Source organism: Myotis nattereri (genome assembly GCF_964212035.1).
Source record: "Myotis nattereri genome assembly, chromosome: 12".
Lineage (NCBI taxonomy): Eukaryota > Metazoa > Chordata > Mammalia > Chiroptera > Vespertilionidae > Myotis > Myotis nattereri.
Window position 1 is genome coordinate 65,738,490 of NC_138087.1, and position 22,341 is coordinate 65,760,830.

General features: G+C 37.7%; 1 protein-coding gene across 1 annotated transcript in view; it reads right to left on the reverse strand.

Annotated features, from left to right (window-relative positions):
* PTBP3 (polypyrimidine tract binding protein 3) overlaps positions 1-22,341 on the reverse strand; it is a 76,995-nt gene that overhangs the window by 29,142 nt on the left and 25,512 nt on the right. The window contains exons 4-5 of the mRNA XM_081103275.1: positions 13,847-14,016; positions 9,428-9,574 (exon numbers count right to left, since the gene is read on the reverse strand). Of these exons, the coding sequence (XP_080959401.1) occupies positions 9,428-9,574; positions 13,847-14,016 (317 nt within the window). The remainder of the gene's footprint in view (positions 1-9,427; positions 9,575-13,846; positions 14,017-22,341) is intronic.

Below are 22,341 nucleotides of genomic sequence, written 5' to 3' on the forward strand. Positions count from 1 at the left end.
TTATTCAAAATATTTAAATAGGAAAAAAAGGCAATGTGAAAATAATATTAAAGACCACTTAAAAACCATTCAAGTAGCCTTAACTCTTCCTGAACAATTACATTCTAAAGCCTTTGAGTGGCAAATAATAAATGTAAATATGGAGGAAAGGAGCTGTGGTTCAGTGAGGTAAGGAGGGCATCCCTACAGGAAGGCATCCTGGCATGAAGCATCAGAACCTGAGCAATATTAGGAGAGCATCCATGTGGTAGGGTTGCCTAGCAAGGGGAACCTGAGCCCAAACAAGGTAAGGAAGGTTTCTCTATGTGGGGGTGGCTCACTGGGGGATATCAGAACCTGAAGAGCATGAAAAGGGTAAGAAAGGCATCCAGAAGAGAGTAAACTGGCCAGGAATGTCAGAGCCCAAGGAGAGCCAGGCAGGGGTCCACATGGAGTGAGTAGCCAATGTGGTAAAGACAGTCTGAGTATGGTGAACAAGAGGTTTATGAAGGCCTCAATGGCATAAGAATGTTAACAATGGAGAGATAACCGGGCATGGGATGTTAGAGTCCAAGCAGGTTTAGGTAGACAAGTTTCTAAATATCATACTCCACTAAAAGAAACCAAGTCAAGTTCCCAATGTGGAGTACAGAAAGCAAAAAATGAATGCATGGCCTTTTGTTTTTATTGTTTGGTGCGTTGTTTTTTTATTCCTGGTCAGGGCACATGCCTGGGTTGCAGGCTTGATCCCCAGTTAGGGTGTACAGGAGGTAGCTAATCAATGATTTTTGCTCATCATTGATGTTTCTATCTCTCTCACCTGTCCTCTCTGAAATCAATAAAAAAATTCATTAATTAAAAAGAAAAAAATTAAACACACACACACACTAGAGGCCCAGTGCACGAAATTCATGCACTCGGGGGGTCTGGGGGTCCCTCAGCCCAGCTTGCACCCTCTCGCAGTTCAGGAGCCCACAATTGATCACCCTGCAGAGGGAGGCCCCCCACCTGCTGCAGTGCTGCCGGCCAGATAGCCTGGGCCTCTCCCTCTGTGGGAAGTGGGGGTGGGGGGGGCGGTCAATCGATCATGAGGCTCTGTGATTGATCATCCCACAGAGGGAGGCCCTGCTCACCTGGAAGGGGCTGCATGATCACAGAGGCCCTTCCAACCCCTGATCGATTGCCCTGCCAGCTGGTGGCCTGAGCCTCCCTCTGCGGGACCATCGTGGGGCAATGGCGGGGCCCCCCAACTAATCACATCGCATCTGCTTTGGCCGGCCTGGCGCCAGTGCGTGTCATAGCATGGTCATCCGGAAGGTCGTCCGGACAGTCATTCTGCTGTTCAGTCGTTCAGTCGATTTGCATATTATGCTTTTATTATTATAGATATATATACACACACAAATTATAGAGAGATGCCAAAGGACACAGAAGACAACTCTAAGGGTGTCCCACTTGCCAAATATAGGACAATTTGAAAATGAAATAATAATAATTATAACAAATAATAGCCCATCACATAAAACAGGAAACCTTTAGTCCATACTGATATAGACTGACAGATGATAAGGAAGAATATATTTACATTGCCTTAAAATACCTTTCTTCAAATACTCTCCTCCCCCCCTCCCCGCTTTGTAAATACTAACTTTACAGTGGAGAAGTCAGGCAAACACCAGCCTAATCAAGTGATCAAAGAGCACATCATCAGTAATGCAGCAAATTTAAATTATGTCCCACGTGATACAAAGCAATGAGGAAAAAAGAACATACTTTCTGTGATATTCCTATCAAAGATATATAGTATCCATTACATCTAATCACAAGGAAACATCAGAAAAACACAATTTGAGGGGCATCCTAAAAGATAAATTGCCTATTAATTTTCAAGTATCAAGGTCATGACAGTCAAAGAAAAACTGAGGAACTGTTTCAGATTAAAGGAGACTAATTTACTAATTTTAACCACTGTATTCTGGTTGTGTAGAATACCTGTTTGTAGGCAAAACACGATAAAAGTGTTAGAAAATGAAGACAGACCAGATTAGCAATTTATTCCCAAATGCCTCAAGAAATCAAAAGTTCAACACTTTTCTAATTTTGCCATTGTCTCAAATTTTAAAATCATTATTTAAAAAAATGAAGTAGGCGAAGGGAAAATTGAAAGAAAAAAGGCACAGTTAATGATTATTGAAATTAAATGCAAGCTTTCATCAATCTTTTGTTCCATGCTTATCACTGCTTAAGAATTTGGATAAAATGTTTGTACAACAAAATGAAAACCCCCAGTTACTTTCATTTTCACATAATGTTACTTGAAAATTTAAAGATCACAGTACTTTGTATGTTGTTTTAAATTAACATTTCTTGCCCTGGCAAGGTGGCTCAGTTGGTTGGAGCAATATCCTATACACCAACAGGTTGTGGATTTGATCCCTGGTTGGGCACATATGGGAGGTAACCAATCAATGTTTCTTCCCCATTAATGTTTCTCTCTCTCTCTCTCTCTCTCTCTCAAAAAAGCAATAAAAACATATCCTCAGGTAAGAATTAAAATAAATAATATTAGCACTTCTGTTTTGTTTTCACGATTTGAATATTTACTTTACTATTTACTATACCATCACTTTGTGAAGTAAGTAGCTTTCCAACATTTTGCTATGATAAATAACATTTATATTTAAAATAAGTACCTTTGTGAAAGACTGTCTTTTACTTTCTGTATGCTTAATAGTTGGACATTTATTTTGCTCTGCATAACAACATTAAGGAAATATTGCACATACGATGGTGGTCACATAAGATTTTAATGAAGCTGAAAAATTTCTATTGCCTAGTGACATCTTGAATGTCATAATGTCATAGCACAATGTTACTCTCGTGTCTGTGGAAATGCTGGAGTAAACAAACATTCTGTTCTGCCATTAGTATAAAACTATAGCACATGAAGTTAACTGCCAGTACATAATACTGGGCAATGATAATAAACAACTATGTTACTGGCTTATCTATGTATTACAATTTTTAATATTTTAGAGGGTACTCTTTCTACTTATTTAAAAAAAAGTTTGCTATAAAAACAGTATGCCATATTATGCTGGCAACAGTCTCAAATACCTCATATTTACTGCATCATGTTCTCTTGTGCTTTATTTAACTTTATGTTGCTTTATGAATTTAGTGTAGCCTAAGTGTATAGTGTTTATAAAGCCTACAGTGGCATACAATAATGTCCTAGGACTTCACATCCACTCACCACTCCCTCACTCATCCAGAGCAACTTTCAGGCCTGCAAGCTCCATTCATGATAAGTACCCTAAACAGGTGTAGCATTTTTTTTTTACCTTTTATATATTTTATTTATTTACTTAGTATTTTTTTGTGTGTATTAATCCTCACCTGAGGATATTTTTCCCATTGATTCCTACAGAGAGTGGGAGGGGAGAGAGAGAAAGAGAGACATTGATGTGAGAAAGACACATCAACTGGTTGCCTTCCACACATGCTCCAACTGGGGCCGGGGATCAAACCTGCAACCCAGATATGTGCCCCTGACCAGGAATCAAACCTGTGGCCCTTTGGTCCTCTGGCCAACACTCTAACCACTAAGCAAAACCAGCCAGGGCTTTTATATAGTATTTTTAATGTACCTTTTCTATTTTTAGATATGTTTACAAGCACAAATACTAACAACTGTATTACAATTACTTATAGTATTCAGTACATTAATATGCTAAACAGGCTTATAACTTAGGAACAACTGGCTATACAATATAGTCTATGTGTGTAATAGGCTATACCAGGGGTGGGCAAACTTTTTGACTCGAGGGCCCAATGGGTTCTTAAACTGGACCGGAGGCAGGAACAAAAGCATGGATTGAGTGTTTGTGTGAACTAACATAAATTCAAAGTAAACATCATTACATAAAAGGGTACGGTCTTTTTTTTTTTTTTTTTTTAGTTTTATTCATTTCAAATGGGCCGGATCCGGCCCGCGGGCCAGTTTGCCCACGGCTGGGCTATACCATCCAGGTTTGTGTAAATGCACCCTATAATATTCACATGATACAATCACCTAATGAGCATTCCTCACAACATATCCCTGCTGTTTTAAGTGGCACATGACTGTATAAACCTTTTATTTATACCTTTTAGTAGCATTTTTATGCCATATACAAATTTTTATGTATCAGGTAAAAAACAACTGTCAAACATTCAATTTCCAAAGCATCATCATCTTTGAGAATAATATATAAATAATTATTTGAATATTTTATGACATTGGTTTTTAAAACTATGCTCTTGGAAAGCCAATTACATGTGGACACTGAGTACTACAATTCCATTTCAACATGGTGGTTTATGCCATCTAATACACTGGGCTCCCCAGTAAGATTTTATGTAAGAAAACAGGGTTCTACTTCTTTCAACTTTGAAAACTGATTCAGACTTCCACCATTTTGAGCCCATAATTAAATGAAAGAGGGTGGTGGTGGTGTCAATCAATCAAAAAAGACCCAGAATTGACATAGGGCTAGAATTAGCAGACAAGGGATTAAAGCAGTTACTACAATTGTACCACACGCACACACATACAAAAGTAGAGGCATGGAAGATAAAATACAGTGCTGTCCAACAGAATTTCCTGTGATGATGAAAATGTTCACTATCTACACTGTCCAATATGATAGCCACTAGCCACATATGGTTAGTGAGCACTTGAAATGTGCCTAGTGCAACTTGAAGAACTGAATTTTTTATTTTGAAATTTATTTGTCTAGGAAGATATCATCACAGTGAAGTTCTAAGTATGGTTCCTTTTCTTCTTAGATTAAGATGATTAAATCTATCAAAATTAAGCCTGCACATACAAAAGTAAACTTAACCTCACTGACTTTACTTCATTATCTCTCCAAAAATTCTATTTATCCTTTATATTAAGCAATTCTACATATATGCTTCTGGTTACTAGTATTACTCTTCACTCCTTCCTCTTTGGCATACAGGATATCATAGTGGAGAAATATAAAAAGCCATGGTATAAATTGTCCTAATCATTCTGGAGTTTTCAATATACCCTGTATTATTGAGCACTGAGTGCAAAGGTCTCAGAGTAGTAGATGCAAGAAATGCTTTTGACAACAAATATCTGAGAAAATAACACCTGAAAAAAATACCACACATTTTAGTTAAAAAAACGAAATTGAGGCATACTCTTTACTGAGAACTACTGAAAAGTTGGGGGGAAATGAGAAATGTCTTCTTAATATGAAGAGATTCTGTGAATCTGATGATAAAAATTATGACACAGAATTCCTATTATAAGAGATCCTATTTAAATGTTCCACAACAAACCCTCTAGATAACTATAAATAAAGGAAATAGCAGCAGTATGAAACGAACAAATTTTTATTGAGGCATGGGAGAGAAATGTACTTCATGTAAAATTAAAACATGCCTAGATTCTGTGAACGCATTTCTAAAATTGAGAGGGAAATGAGTATACATAAAAATGCAGAGATGCCGAAACCGGTTTGGCTCAGTGGATAGAGCGTCGGCCTGCGGACTGAAGGGTCCCGGGTTCGATTCCAGTCAAGGGCATGTACCTGGGTTGCGGGCATATCCCCAGTGGGAGGTGTGCAGAAGGCAGCTGATCGATGTTTCTCTCTCATCGATGTTTCTAGCTCTCTATCTCTCTCCCTTCCTCTCTGTAAAAAAATCAATAAAATATATTTTAAAAAAAATGCAGAGATTTTAAGTGTTCAGTTTGATGACTTTTTAGAGAAAAATCTTCCCATCATCATCTCTTTGTGGATTTATAAACTTCCACGCACAAGTTCAAGAAGAACTGTCAATACAATAATTGACTGCTATTACACAACCATTTCTCAGATGATGTACCTTAAAATATAAAATTTTTAGCTATAATTTTAATTTAACTCAAGGGACAAAAATACTTGATATTCACCTGACCCTTTGGCAAGTATGTCCATAAGCTGGAAAAGAATTTATGTGCATGTTTTGGGATATCTTGATTCAGAGAACAAAAGAGAATGAAACAGTTAATTTATCAGCTTTCCAGAACTGTCAAAATAAAAGTTATCTAATACATTTTGCATATGAAAACAGTTACCTTCAATTTTAAATTCAGCTTTGGCGTAGAACTTTGAATAAAAGACAAATTATTATAGTTTATGAAACATCAATGCATAAAAACTGCACAAAAGTAACAAAATAGAAAGGATATTGGGAAGAAATCAAGGCTATCGAAGAATAAACTAGGTCATTTGGGCTGGCTTTGGTTGCCAAGCAACTGGGATTTCTCACTGTTTCCCTTTAGAATAATCCTATCTTTAAGAGTTTTATTAAATTGTTTATTTCTTCTTCAAGACATACTAATATATTTAGGAATCACACTAATGAAAAAACTTACATAAAGGAAAATTAAAAGACAGGAAACAAAATATAATTTCCTCTTTAAAAGATCAGTGAGCAATAAAAATACGTTAATTATCTTTAAATTAATCTATAAAATAAATTCAAGTCCAATTGTGTTTTTGGGGATAGAAGTTACCAAAGTAATTCTAATATACCTGGAGAAATAAAACATATTAAGTTAAATAACAAAGGTGAAACTGCTCACTGGGAGTAAAATAAAGACCAAAACCTAACCCTTACTCTCTACTCCAAAAATATTTAATAAAATAAAGATTTACATATTAAAATACAAACAACTAAAATGTAAAAGTAGGAGAATACAGGCAAAAATTTTTTTTTTAAATTTTGCTTAGCTAGGTCTGTGTGAGTATGGTATCAAAATTAGATACTTTAATACAATCTTAAGAGATATGATTGTTGTACTAAAATATTTTAAAAACTGTATTACTAAAGCAGACAAAACTTACAAGAGACAGAGAGTAAAATGGCGGTTGCCAGGGTTTAAGGGGAGAGGAAAATGGAAGTTAGTGTTTAATGTGCGGAGTTTCAGTTTGGGAAGATGAATATGTTCTGGAGATGGATGTTGGTGATGGGTTGCAGGATGTGAATGTACTTAATAACCACTGAACTGCATACTTAAAAATGGTTAAAATTGTAAATTTTATATTATATACATTTTACCGCAATTTTTTAAATGGGGGTTTTGGAAACCCACATTAACAGAAAATGCTATAAATACTTTATGAGTAATCAAATAAAAATCAGCAAACAATAAGATACAATTTCTCATCTATCATGTTAACAAAGACAGGAAAATTGCTCATACATGATCAGTGACATCCAAAGTGGGGACATAATCTTTACAGCAAGCAATAATACAACAGATATCAAAATATAAAATATGCATATGCTCAGTCCCAGCAATTTCATTGCCAGAAATGCAAATAAGATAATGCTGCAAGTGTGCTAAGATATATATTGTAAGAATGTTACTAGAGTATTATTTGTAAAAGCATAAAATTGGAAAAAATCTCAATGTCTGTAATAAAGAAACTGGATAGCCCAGTCAGTATGGCTCAATGGTTGAGCGTAGACCCAGGAAGCAATACCTGGTCAGGACACTTCCTGGGTTGAGGGCTCAATCCCCAGTAGGGGGCATAAAGAAGGCAGCCGATCAATCAATGCTTCTCTCTCTCCCTTTCCCTTCCCTTCCTCTCTCTCTCTAAAAATCAATAAAAACATTGGGGGTAAAAAAGAAGTAGGATAAATTATATTTGTCCTATAGAAGGAAATACTATGCAGTCATTTAAAAATTATAAAGAAATTCTATAATTGTTCTCATGAAACAATGTCTGACATATTATAGTAGAAAATAATAGCTTTCAAAACATTAGAGTCCCATTTTTGTAAAATCACACACAGAGACAATAACATACCTGAATAAACATGGGGTACACACAAAAATGTTAGCAAAATTCTAGTTATCTCTAAGTAACTAAATTGCTTTTTTAAAAAAACTTTTCTATGTTGTTTTAATGTCTTACTATGACCATGTATCTTATTTATAATTTATAAGGCAATTTTTCATTTAAAAAAGTCTACACTATTTAAAAATATCTAATATTTAATTTACTCTTAAGCTTATATAGTTTTTATATGACACTAGAGGCCCGGTGCATGCAATGCATGCATGGGTGGGGTCCCAAGGCCTGGCCGGTGATCAGGGCCAGGCCAATTGGGGCCCAAAGGCCCCGGCAGGGTCGGGAGAGGAGGCAACAGTCACCGGGCTGGGTATAGAAGGAACAGATGCGAAATATTGACACTGCCATCACCGGAGCCCCGCCATGGTTGCCCACCTGCCCCCTCCTCCTTCCCTTGCCACTGCGCCGCCACTGCAGAGGGTGGGCAGCGGGCCGATAGGGGCCTGCTGGCCTGGGGGAGGGACAGGGCACGGGAGGTTGGCCGCCAGCCGCAAGGAGGGAGCAGGCCCTTGGCCCCCTGGAAAAGAGGCCGCGTCCACTGCCACGCACCCCTGGCTCCCCATCTAAGCCCGGGGCCCGGCCGGGGAAAGGGACCACAGGAGGTTGGCCAGATGGGGGAGGTTGGCTGTGGGAGCACACTGACCACCAGGAGGCAGCTCCTGCGTTGAGTGTCTGCCCCCTGGTGGTCAGTGCACATCATAGCGACCGGTCGTTCAGTCATAAAGGTCGTTTAGGCTTTTATATATATAGATTAGTATCTCTTAGAACAAATTAAAGATTGTATACAGGAAATGTCCATTTTTAATAATATGGAAAACTATAATTTAAATTCAACAGCTTACATTATAAATAACTTTCAACACAGAATCAAGAGCTGGAGGAGTTCTTTTGCCTAGAGCAAGAACATAGGGGCCAAACATTATGCACTTAACATAATAAACAATCTTCAAATTACTATTTTAATTACTTAAATCAACCTGAAAAGACACAAAAGATTCAACATGAACTATACCAAAATAAAAACTGGAAAATAGCTAAGAAATGTTGATACTCTACATTGCACATTCATCTTGAAGTTATAAATCATTTACTAAATATATCTATACAAATTCTTATTAACATCTTAAATTCAGTTACGTAACATCACAATAGAAACATCACTCAACTTTTCAATGCCTTTGTTATATATTCTGTAAAAGAAAGGATTGACTTCTAAAATTCCTTTAGATCTGAGATTTTAAGAGATACATAACAATTTAAATTTTTTTTCTCATGTAAACAGTTTCATGAGAAAACTAAATATCTGCCATTTTTAACACCATAACTTTAAACTTCAAACATGGCTTCACTTTCTTATGTTTAAGCTTTCAGGAAAAAAATTTACATACACAATCTTTACTAATAAGTCATGCTAAGATGGATTAAAAAAAAAACCACGTTTTTGTTTTTCCTCTGAAACAGAAAATTAATCTTAAGCTATTATACCATAGGTGCTTATAGCTATTTTTAAAAATGCCTTTAATACTTACAGCTTGATTAGGTAGATTGTCAGTCTTAAGTTCTCTGTGATTGGAATACTGAATAAAAATAGGCTGGCTTCGAAGGTGAGGAGTAACAGGAGTGTAATAATTCACCATAGTAATAGCAGCTTCCTCAGAAGCCATTTCTAAGAAAGCCTGCAATAAATACAAGAAGGTAAAGTGAAAACTCATGGTTTTTGAAAGACAGCTAAGAACTATTTTGTCATTCTAGGTTGCTCTAAACTCATGCATTGTCAACCTAAATAAAATTATATACATATCCCCTAACCGTTTTGGCTCAGTGGATAGAGCATCGGCCTGCGGACTGAAAGGTCCCAGGTTCGATTCTGGTCAAGAGCATGTACCTCAGTTGTGGGCACATCCCCAACAGGGGGTGTGTGGGAGACAGCTGATCGATGTTTCTCTCTCATCGATGTTTCTAACTCTCTATCCCTCTCCCTTCCTTCTGTAAAAAAATCATTTTAAAAATATTTTTTAAATATTTTTTAAAAAAATTATATACATAGACAATAATACATCTGAATAAAGAAGGGGTACACACCAAAATATTAGCAAAATGTTCGTTAGCTATCTCTGGATAACTAAATTGATTTTTGTTCTACACACAGACTAGGTATCCTGTGGTTACCAATCCATCTCTGCCCCTTACACACATGCAGCCCCCACCTTGTACCAACTCAAGCCACTCACCACAAGGCAAGGACCAGGCCAAAAAAATAAAAGTAAATAAATAAATCATACACACACACACACACACACACACACACATATATCTGTGCATATATATAGTACTTGTATATTTGTTCTCATGAAAGAAGGGGATGGAAAGATTTTTTTGCTTCAATGTGATGAAGAGAATGAAAAGACTTTTGCTTCAATGTGTATTGCTGATATTAACTGGGAACATACTTGAAAAGCTGAGTTCAGTAAAGAATTTGGTATTGAAAATTGCCAGTTGATTCGATGATTTATGTAGTTTTTGATTTTTCTCTTATTTTTGTTTCTCCTAAATCTAGAATTAAAAAGGCAAAAGTAAATGTGTGGCCTGGCGAGTGTGGCTCAGTGGTTGAGCATTGGCCTCTGTACCAGGAGGTCATGGTTTGATTCCTGGTCAGGGCACATGCCCAGATTGTCTCACTCCCCAGTAGGGGGCGTGCAGGAGGCAGCTGATCAATGATTCATTCGCATCACTGATGTTTCTACCTTTCTCGCCCTCTCTGAAATCAATAAGTATATATATATTTTAAAAATGTGTGCATCACCACTATGAATGGATGCTTTCAGGAGTTGAGATTTAACAGTTCTTTGTTAAAACATTCTTTGTTAAAACAGTCTCAGAGATGGGGCATGGCCATCTGTTCTTCTTTATCCTTTTATTAAACAGTTTATGAATACAATTAAATAGAGCATTCAGGAGCAGAGGCTCAACTGTTCAAATCAGGGAAACAGAAGAACTTCCCATAATAAGTCAAATCATTCAAGCAAAATTTTTTTTATCTGTAATCATTGTACTACTAATAAATATTTGCAGAGTAACATAGGATGAGTTAAGATGGAAGACAAACCTTGGTATTTATATCTTATTCTATATATGGCTTCTTCTGGCTATCAGGACTCCTGTAACTTATCTGACAGGAATAAGATACTTACAAAGCTTTAAGGCGGCAGGTTTTGCCACCTATCTTAATGGTTCATTCATCTTGAATTTAAAATGCATTTTAAATCAATGCAAATTTCTAGACAACTCAATTAATTTTTACTACAATAAAGCATTTAGTTAGCAATTCAAATGATATATAAAACATTTATAATTTATTTGTAAAAGTATGTACTTAACAACAAAATTTATTCAACACAGGAAATGGCACGTATCTATAAATTTAACTTTCTTTGTTACTTACTTGGCAAGTGTTTCCATTTGGCAAATATTCTAGGCTATTAACTTAATAAATGTTAAATATGATGCTTAACTGAATTAATCAAATGTCACAACTGAATTAAATGAACTAAAAACATTCTACTAAATAGTGATGCTAGCCAACAACAGTGGATCAAATACCATTAATTAACTGATCCACAATAAACAAATAAAATTCCTTCATCTTCAAGAAATAAAACAGACTTTGAGTCATTTATACTATCTAAAAGGTATAAAAACCCACAATACACTTTAAGTCCACTATCCAGTTGTATCAGTAATATACTCTTTCTAGTATTTGTAAAAAAGGATAAAAATGATCAAGGTAAAAATAGTTATGGCAGTATTTCCTACCTTGTTTGTAATCATCTTTTCAACAAAAAAAATTGAACAACTGTAATATTTTAATTATATTCACTATATGAGGAGAGGGTCTTTTCCTACAAACTCTTTACTACACATTAAGAATTAACTCAATGTTTAACATCAGTCACACAAAGGAAAAACTAAACAATGTATTTGGAATAGTACATGATTCTTGTCATAAGAAGTTTTTTCCTGAAATCATATAAAACCTAAGAATTCATATTTAATGAATTGTCCAGTAAAGGTTTTATTTCTGTTTTTCTAAAGTATCCAGTCAAAAGGATCAATTTTCATAATGTGGGTGGAAAGAAAATCAAATTACTACCCACAGAAAGACTGGTGAAAATAATCCCCATTATGCCCTCAACACTCTACTTCCAAGTACCATGGGAAAGATTACGCCTAAAAGTAGTTCTAGTGACTCACATCTGAATCTCCTGCTAAAGTATATCACTGACAAGATATTTTTCAAATAGTATTTATAAACAAAAGACAAGCAATCAACATAAGTCAATTAGCACTACCGATAAATATAACCCCAGAACCAACAGTAGCAACAGAGGAAAGTATGATGTAGCCTGCTGCCTCTCACAGCCATTTGACATAATGTATAGCGGTGATGGCGAACCTTTTGAGCTTGGCGTGTCAGCATTTTGAAAAACCCTAACTTAACTCTGGTGCCGTGTCACATATAGAAATTTTTTGGTATTTGCAACCATAGTAAAACAAAGACATATTTTTGATATTTATTTTATATATTTAAATGCCATTTAACAAAGAAAAATCAACCAAAAAAATGAGTTCGCGTGTCACCTCTGACACGCCTGTCATAGGTTCGCCATCACTGCAGATATACTATTGAAATATGATAATATACATGATACATGGCTGTTACACATACCACAACCATTAGACATGGCCATGTTGGCTCTTTTCAAACCATGCAAGCCTAGTATTCTCAACAAAGGCAACTGTGTTAAAATAAAGATCTAGGTACATGTACTATCTCCAAGAGATGGAAGATTAAGTATGCAGACAAAACAAGGACTAACACCTTATTTAACTTCTACAGATCTTAATAATCTCGTCCGAATTAAACAGGGATGTTAGTCTATAGTTTACTAAAGGTCTGGGCATAATTTAGACATCATCATCCAGCCTCTAGCAAGTCTATTGCTAATCAAGCAACTTATTTATAAATACATTTAAAATGTGTTTCTTAAACTTATTCATGAGAAGTGTAAGAAACATAGGGACATATCCCAATGTACTACACAATGTCTAGGGCCTAGCTCAATTTGTTGTCCGCTTCTTTGCAACAATTCTCAATGTAAAAGAGAACTAGGAGAGAACTAAAATATTCATCCCAGTGAGGTCTGAAATGGAACAAGAAAGCATGCGATTATATCAATATGACATGTACTATATTTTTGAAATGATCACCACAGAAACATATTCATCTTAAGAAAAACCTATTAGCCGAAACCGGTTTGGCTCAGTGGATAGAGCGTCGGCCTGTGAACTGAAAGGTCCCAGGTTCGATTCCGGTCAAGGGCATGTACCTGGGTTGCGGGCATATTCCCAGTAGGAGATGTGCAGGAGGCAGCTGATCGATGTTTCTCTCTCATCGATGTTTCTAACTCTCTCTCTCTCTCTCCCTTCCTCTCTGTAAAAAATCAATAAAATATATTTAAAAAAAAAAAAAGAAAAACCTATTAACTTCTGAAATTATCAAAGAAGCTACTTATTAATTCTATAACTAAAATAGTATAAATATTTCTATATAGATTTTGGAAAACTTCTATGTCCTATAATTTGCCAAATGAGGTATAATTTATATTTTCTCTCTTTTTCTGTTGGGGTCTTTTGGTAATCACAGGATATTTTCATAAGCCATTTTGTAATTAAAAATACAATTTTCTTTATTAAGGGAAAAAGACCAATGTTAATATTTTTATTTGTTGTTTCTTGTCATACACAAAAAATTATAATTTAAAAACTACTTTATGTAAATAGAATGAAATTTAGAAAATGCAATTTAGAAAAGTTCAAAAAAATAAAAATCATCTTTAACACTAATACCCACAGATATAATGATGGGTCAATCTTTAAATATTACATACCTGGCTTTTTCCTTTCAACATCAAAAGATTAGTTACTTTGCCAAATGGTAGACCTAATGATATGACCTCTGCTTCGGTGACATCACTTGGAATTTTGCGAAGATGGAGAACACGGGAAGGCGAACAGGGAGGTCTATCTCCTTTAAATTTCTTGTTGTCATTCCCATTAGCTAAAAAAATAAGATTTTAAAAAAATTACTGAAACTAATTTGGGTTGACATACTATATTAATCATATGTATTGTGACAATACTGATCCTCCAAGAGTTTCAGGTTTTGAAATTTTGGGGATAATGGGATACATGGGGTAAGAGGAGAAAAGGACCATTCATCTTTGAGTGAAGAGGTTTTTGGTTTTTTCACACAGGTATTAAAATCTTTAAAAATGTAAGCATGTTTAATTTCAAGGAAATTACTGGGTAAATTAATTACATATTTAGAAGCACCAAATACCTCTAAATAGTCAACTATTTGTTGTGAATAGAGAACATTTATAATGTCCTTACAGTATTTTAAAATATATTTTTCTAATTTATTCTGTTGCTAAATAAGTACGAACAATAGCTTTTAGGGAACACTATAACAAAAATCTTGTATTTATCATACCCGAAGGGGCTTTGGATTTGAGCTATATGTTTATGAAAATTAAGTCTATTTCTTAGAGATTATTTTTTAAAGTTATTTTTTGAGGCTAAATTGTGGTTTCTGAGGATAATCTTAGTCCTTATTATATAATAGTAGTTCTTAACCTAAGCATGATCACCTTGCTAAAAATGCAAATTTCCAGCTCTACCCTAGATCTACTATAGGCAGGACCCAGCAACCTGTGCTTTAACAAGTTCTCCAGATGATTCTGATGCAACCTTAAAGTTTGAAAACCACTGCTGTAAAATAATTATCCCAGTTCACGGACAAATTTCATCTTAATCCTACTATTTTAACATTGACAATAACTAGACTGACATTTCTGTAACAAATATTCAAATTTATATATGTAAGATCCAGAAATGTCCCTCTCCTCCAGATATAGCACTGTATAAAACTGAATGCAAATTATCTGAAAGCCAAAGGTTTCACTACAGTTATGTGTGTTTTTTTCTTAAATACTAAATACCATACTTAGCACTATTAGGAAGAAAATATTATCTTTCAAAAGGCCTAAAATTATCATTTTCCCAAATATTAATAGAACTTTACAATCAGATGTCTGTGCTCCTAAATAAAATTTCATTGAGTACCACATAAAAATTATGGTAATACTATTTTATACCCGTATCTGTGGCATGGAACTCTACTTGCTTACAGGTGAATAAGTTGACTTATTAACCAAACTAGCATTTTCTCCCAAATTCTCTATGTTCATGAATGCAGGCAGCATCCTACACAGAGCCAAAAGACTATCAATTCTTAGAAGTCCTTACAATTCTGTGTCTGTGTATAGTAAATGGTTAGCCAGACTGTGAAAAATAAATGGCAGTCAGATATTGATAATCTGGTAGGCAAGAGATTCCTTCTTTTCCCTCTTCTTTCTCATCAATCACCATGAAGTAAGTTTTCCCTCCAAAATGACTAATTATATTTTTCATCTCCACTCTTAACGTCACCAACCTCATCTACGATCTTATCCCCTTCTACTTCTCTAGTCTCACTCCTCTTTTGCCTGGTCTCAGATCCTACATTATCAACCTAAAATAGTGTACCATGTCATTTTCTGGCTCTAAAGACTGTCCATTCATTTCTAGTTTTCACACTGTTTTCATTTACACTGCCCTATTTTAGTTGACATATAGAAATATACTCAGTTAAATCTTAATTTCAGCACATGCAGAGATGGAGGTTCAGAGATGATTTTTGTAAATGGCTAACAGGTGAAAAATTCAAACTAAAATTTAAATGTAACCTTGTAAAAATCTTCACCCAAGGATATACGTGTGGTTTTATAATCAAGTTTGTTTGTTTTTTTCCTTCGAGAGGAATAAAGAAACATCCATCAGTTGCCTCCGACCAAGGTCAAAGTCACAACCTAGTATGTGCCCTTACAGCAGCAGTTCTCAACCTGTGGGTCATGACCCCTTTGGGGGTCGAACGACCCTTTCACAGGGGTCGCCTAAGACCATCGGAAAACACATATATAATTACATACTGTTTTTGTGATTAATAACTATGCTTTAATTATGTTCAATTTGTAACAATGAAAATACATCCTACATATCAGATATTTACATTACGATTCATAACAGTAGCAAAATTACAGTTATGAAGTAGCAACGAAAATAATTTTATGGTTGGGGGTCACCACAACATGAGGAACTGTATTAAAGGGTCGCGGCATTAGGAAGGTTGAGAAGCACTGCCTTACTGGACGTCGAACCTGCTACCTTTTGGTGTATACTGCGCCACCCAACTAGGGCTAAATCTCAAAGCGTTTGTCTTATCATTCCTAGAAATAAGCAAGCAAATTTACATTATAAATTTTCAATGTATGTGCACATTTATGTGGCTTATAATTTTGTCACTAGTTAAGAATACCAAACATCACACCCTGGATAGGAGTAAGAGCAGGGTGCCTTCTGCGTGCTCCCTGTAGATCTAAATGGCGAGACTAAAATACCACCGCCTTGTGTTTTCTTAACCAGAAAATGTTAAATACTGGAAAAAACATTTTAAAGGCAAGAGGTTTATATCAGTTTACCCAGACTATTCTAAAATAAATGAAAGAACATTAAGAAGGTCGTTTCTTTTACAGAGGTATACATAATCTCTGTAAAACTATGTGTGAGAATAAAGATGAATACTACAACTATTTGGGCTTGTGCTGCACTATCAAATAAAGACCCGTGGTAACACATTTTTATTTTAAAAAATGTGCAATTATAAATCACCACTGTAGATTAATTGTTCTATATCATTATGAAAGTGCCATAGCTATATTATGAGCATAGGCTATGCCCAGATATCCAGTCTTGGCAAGTTACTTTCTGAAATCAAAAAAGTTACTTTATGAAATAAAAAAATCAATTTTGGGTTACTTTATGACCCAAAAATGGCTGTATCTAAATATTTGATAAGTATAATAATCTGAAAGTGGGAAATATATATTAGCAACCATATAGCCATAATTCAATAAAAGTCAACAGGAAATGAGGAAATTCTATTACACTGAATACATAACTTTGAAGAATTACCCTATATAATAAAAGGCTAATATACAAATTGTCCCTGCCCCCGGGAGTTCAACCAGGGGAAGGGGCCAACTGGCCCCACTCCCAATAAGCCCCCCTAACCCCAATCAGGGGTGAGCCCAGCCCACCAACCACATGCGGCCCCTCCCCGAGGCCGGCCTGGCCCGATAGGCCCGATCCAGGCAGGCCAGCCAGACCCCACCTGTGCATGAATTTGGGCACCGGGCCTCTAGTTCTTTGTATAAAAGGATACATCACACTTTCCAAAATTTGTATTATGAAAATAAGTATTCAAAATACTTAGCTTACATCAACCTTGTATTTTATTGAACAATATACTGAAAACTACTGAATGCCTACTAGTCATGTTCCAAAGAGATAAATGGAAGAGGCTTTTTAAAAATTATATATTCCCATCTCAAAACTGGAGGAATCTATGAGGTAAACTACCCTGTAAATATGGATTTTTTTAAAAATTCAACATTAGGGTATACTTTAGATAAAATAAAATCTACCCACATTTTACAGTTTTATAACTTCTCGCATACACACCCATATGAACACAATAATCAAGAGAGAGGAAAATTTCACCATCCCCACAAGGTCCCTAGTCCCCCTTTTAGTCAGTCCTCCTTCCAAAATCACCAGCTCCTCAATTAAACCATAGGGTGCCATTCCTACACTGTCTTGATTACTATAGCTTTACAGGAATTCTTGAAATCAGGTACTTACTAAGAAGAGTTCTCTTCTTAATAATTGAGTCATCCAAACTATACACATCATGATATCTCTGCATTTATGTAGGCCTTCTTTACTTTCTCTCAGCAACGTTCTATGGTTTTCAGTGGAATGGTCATGCACATATTTTGATGCATTTAGCCATACATACTTCATAATTTTTAATGGACTTGTAAATAACACTTTAAAATTATGTAGCAATTAATCATTGATAGTATGCAGAAGTACAATTTTGGTATGTTGACCTTGTATTGTACATCCTTGCATCATTCCTAATTTCAGAGGTAAAGCACTGTCTTACACCACTAAGTATAATGTTTATTGTAGTTTGATACCTTTATCAGGTTGAAAAAGTTCCCTTCTACTCCTCATTAGCTAAGGCTTTTAACATAAATGGGAATTGAATTTTTTAAAATGCCTTTTCCAGATATAAACCCTCCTTGATCATGATATATTATCTCCCCTCTTTTTCCATATTATATGTATACTAGAGGCCCAGTGCACAGAATTCGTGCACTCAGGAGAGGGGGGTCCCTCAGCCCGGCCTGCGCCCTCTCTCATTCCGGGAGCCCTTGGGGGATGTCCGACAGACAGCTTAGGCCCATTCTCCAAAGTCATCAGTTGGACATCCTTAGTGCTGTTGCAGAGGCGGGAGAGGCTCCTGCCACCACTGCTGCACTTGCCAGCTGTAAGCCCGGCTTCTGGCAGCTCCTGCATTGAGCGTCTAACCCCTGGTGGTCAGTGTGTGTCATAGTGACTGATTGTTCTGCCGTCAGGCTGAAACCGGCTCTCAGACATCCCCCAAGGCGTCCCCAATTGTGAGAGGGCGCAGGCCAGGCTGAGGGACCCAAGTGGTGCACGGTCGGGGCCGGGAAAGGATGTGGGAGGTCGGCCAGCTGGGGAGGGGCCACAGAGGGCTCCAAGGTGTGTCCAGCCCATCTTGCTCAGTCCCGATCAGCTGGGCCCCAGCAGGAAGCTAACCTACTGGTTGGAGCATCTGCCCCCTGGTGGTCAGTGCATGTCATAGCAAGCAGTTGAGCGGCCTTAGCATATCATTAGCATATTACGCTTTGATTGGTTGAACAGCCAACTGGATGACCGGACACTTAGCATATTAGGCTTATCTTACCTAATAATAGACAAACATGGTAACTGACCATGCCTTCGCTATGTCTCCCATTGGCTAATCAGCAAGATATGCAAATTAACCCAACCAAGATGGCGGCCGGCAGCCACAGAGCTGGAATGAGCAGGAGGCTTGCTTGCTCCAGTGATGGAGGAAGCCAAGGTTCCCTGCCTGCCACGGCCAGCTCTAAGCTACACTCAAAGCAACAAAGTTTCAATTATAGAAGGTAAATAAACCCCAGATACCTGCTTTCAGCAGGCCGCGGCCACTGAGCTGGAGCCTTGGGTTGCCCCTGGCGATGGAGGAAGCCAAGCCCTGGCTGGCTCTGAGCTCCACTCCAGGCTACAAAGTTTCAATTATAGAAGGTAAATAAATCCAGAAAAAAATAAAGAAAAAAAGGAGAGGCTGGGAGCTTCTGTCGCTGGGGAGGCTTGGCCAGCCTGAAAATGGCCCTCAGCCCTTCACCCAGTGGGGCACCCCTCACCCTAAAGTGGGTGTGGCCATCCTGAAAACAGCCATCAACCCCTCACCCAGGCTGGCCAGGCACCCCAGTGGCACCCCAGTAGGGACCCCCACCCTGAAGGGCAAACCAGCCGGTCCCCACCCAAGCACCAGGCCTCTATCCTATACAATAAAAGGGTAATATGCAAACTGACCCTAACAGCAGAATGACTGGGAATGACTGGTCAGTGTGACATACACTGATCACCAGGGGGCAGATGCTCAATGCAGGAGCTGCCCCCTGGTGGTCAGTGCGCTCCCAGAGGGGGAGTTCTGCTCAGCCACAAGCCAGGCTGATGGCTGCCAGTACAGCGGTGGTGGTGGGAGCCTCTCCCACCTCCTCAGCAGCGCTAAGGATGTCAGACTGCAGCTTAGGCCTGCTCTCCACTGGCAAATGGACATCCCCCGAGGGCTCCTGGGCTACCAGAGGGATGTCTGAGTCTGATTGCCAGCTTAGGCCCAACCCCCCGGGGAGCAGCCCTAAACCAGCAGGTGGTCATCCACCAAGGGGTCCCAGACTGTGAGAGGGCACAGGCCGGGCTGAGGGACACCTGCTCCCTCCCCCCCCCCCCCCCCCCCGTGCACAAATTTTTGTGCACGGGCCCTCTAGGATTATGTATTTGATTTACTATCCTGCTGAATATGTTTGTGTCCACATTCATGAGGGATATTAATCTATAATTTTTTCTTTCTGTAGCAGAAAGAAATTTATTTAAACTAAAAAACAAACATAAAAAACAAAAAACACCTTTGACTGACAGTTATGACAAATATAGGAGGATTCTTTTACAGGTTGACAGTTTTATTATTTTAACGCTTTTAATACATTGGCTCACTGCCTCATGGCCTCCAAAGTTCTTCATGAGAAATCTGCCCTTATTCTTACTGAGGATCCCTTGTATGTGACGAGTTTATTCTCTCTTGCTGTTTCAAGATTCTTTGTCTTTTGAAAGTTTGACTATAATGTGTCTCAGTGTGGGTCTCATTGAGTTAATCTTACCTGAGTTCATTAAACTTCTTGGATATTTATATTCACGTTTTCCATCAAATTTGGGAATGTGGTAACTCTGGAAATCAGATTCTTCCCCTTCTGCAAGGCTTTCCAGGTTCTGAATTATTTTTATTTATTGTTTTTCTTTTTTTTATTATTATAGGCTGTCTCTGGGCCAACAATGAGCCTGCTGTGTAAACTAAGGTCTTTTCAGGTTTCACGGGAGCCTTTTCCTGTATGACCACTTTCTAATTTTCCCTGTAGATGCAGTTTTTTTTTTAATGTTTGGTCCCCAAAAGGAAATGAACAGGAAAAATGAAGTGGGGGAAGGAGAAGAGCACTGGCTCTTTAAATCTCATGGTAGTCACTTGGGGGGAGTGAGGCCTTGCTTGCAACAAAGCAGGAGAGGCAAGAACAATGGTTGCCTGCCTCTTGTTTTTTTTTTTATTGTTTAAAGTATTACAAAGGGTATTACATATGTGTCCTTTCCCCCCCCCCCCCCCCGCCCTTGACAGTCCCCTGGCCTCCCCTACGCCCCAGTGTCTAATGTCCATTGGTTATGCTTATATGCATGCATACAAGTCCTTCGGTTGATCTCTTACCCCCTTCCCTCCTGCCCCCCAACCCTTCCCGGCCTTCCCTCTGCAGTTTGACAATCTGTTTGAGGCAGCTCTGCCTCTGTATCTATTGTTGTTCATAAGTTTATAATGGTCTTTATTATCTATGAATGAGATCATGTGGTATTTTTCCTTCATGGACTGGCTTATTTCACTTAGCATAATGCTCTCCAGTTCCATCCATGCCGTTGCAAATGGTAAGAGTTCCTTCTTTTTTACAGCAGCATAGTATTCCATCATGTAGATGTACCACAGTTTTCTAACCCATTCATCTACTGATGGGCACTTAGGCTATTTCCAGATCTTAGCTATGGTGAATTGTGCTGCTATGAACGTAGGGGTGCATATATCCTTTCTGATTGGTGTTTCTGGTTTCTTGGGATATATTCCTAGAAGAGGGATCACAGGGTCAAATGGGAGTTCCATTTTTAGTTTTTTGAGGAAACTCCATACTGTCTTCCATAGTGGCTGCACCAGTCTGCATTCCCACCAGCAGTGCACAAGTGTTCCTTTTTCTCCACATCCTCTCCAGCACTTGTCGTTTATTGATTTGTTGATGATAGCCAGTCTGACAGGTGTGATGGTACCTCATTGTTGTTTTGTGCCTGCCTCTTTGTTTGCAAGTGTGTATCAGATGAAGCAATTATCTATCAGAGCACAGATCCCCAAAAGTTAAAGGACAAGGTCTTTTTTTGACCATCCTAGCTCCCACAAGCTGTTGTAAGCTACTCCTGAAACAGGGATACAGCTGCCTCCATGTGACTGGGGGGGGTTCAGGGACGGGTAGCAGCTACTGTGCTAAGATCTAAAAATTAACCATAATTTCCCCCTGAAACTTGTAAGCCTTCAACAGACTCAAGAGTTCTAAATTAGTTACAGATTCAGGCGGTGCAATTGTTGTCTAGGTAGGCAGTTATGATTCCTGATGCTTCTTATTATGCCATCTTCCCAGAATCCTCCCTCAATTATCTTTTAAATTAACTAAAAAAAAAAAAAAAGGAGAAAGTCATGTGTCCAAATAATTACCACTGTACACAAGTTTCCACCTGGTATCATTTTCCTCAAGTCTGAAGGATTTCCTTTACCATTTCATAAAACAGAAATCCAGAAGGAGGCAATTAGTCTCCAGCAATGGTCCTCAACTCCAGCTGCACAAACCATATATATATATATAAAATCACCTAAGAAGCTTTAAAAACAAATAAAAAACAGTATCTAGACCCACCCCAGCCCCAGCCCCAACAGAGATTTTAAAATTGGTGTGGGGTAAGTCAAGGCATCTGTATTTTCTTCAAAGCTTCCTAAGCTATTTTATTGAACATCCAGGGTTGAGAACTTGTG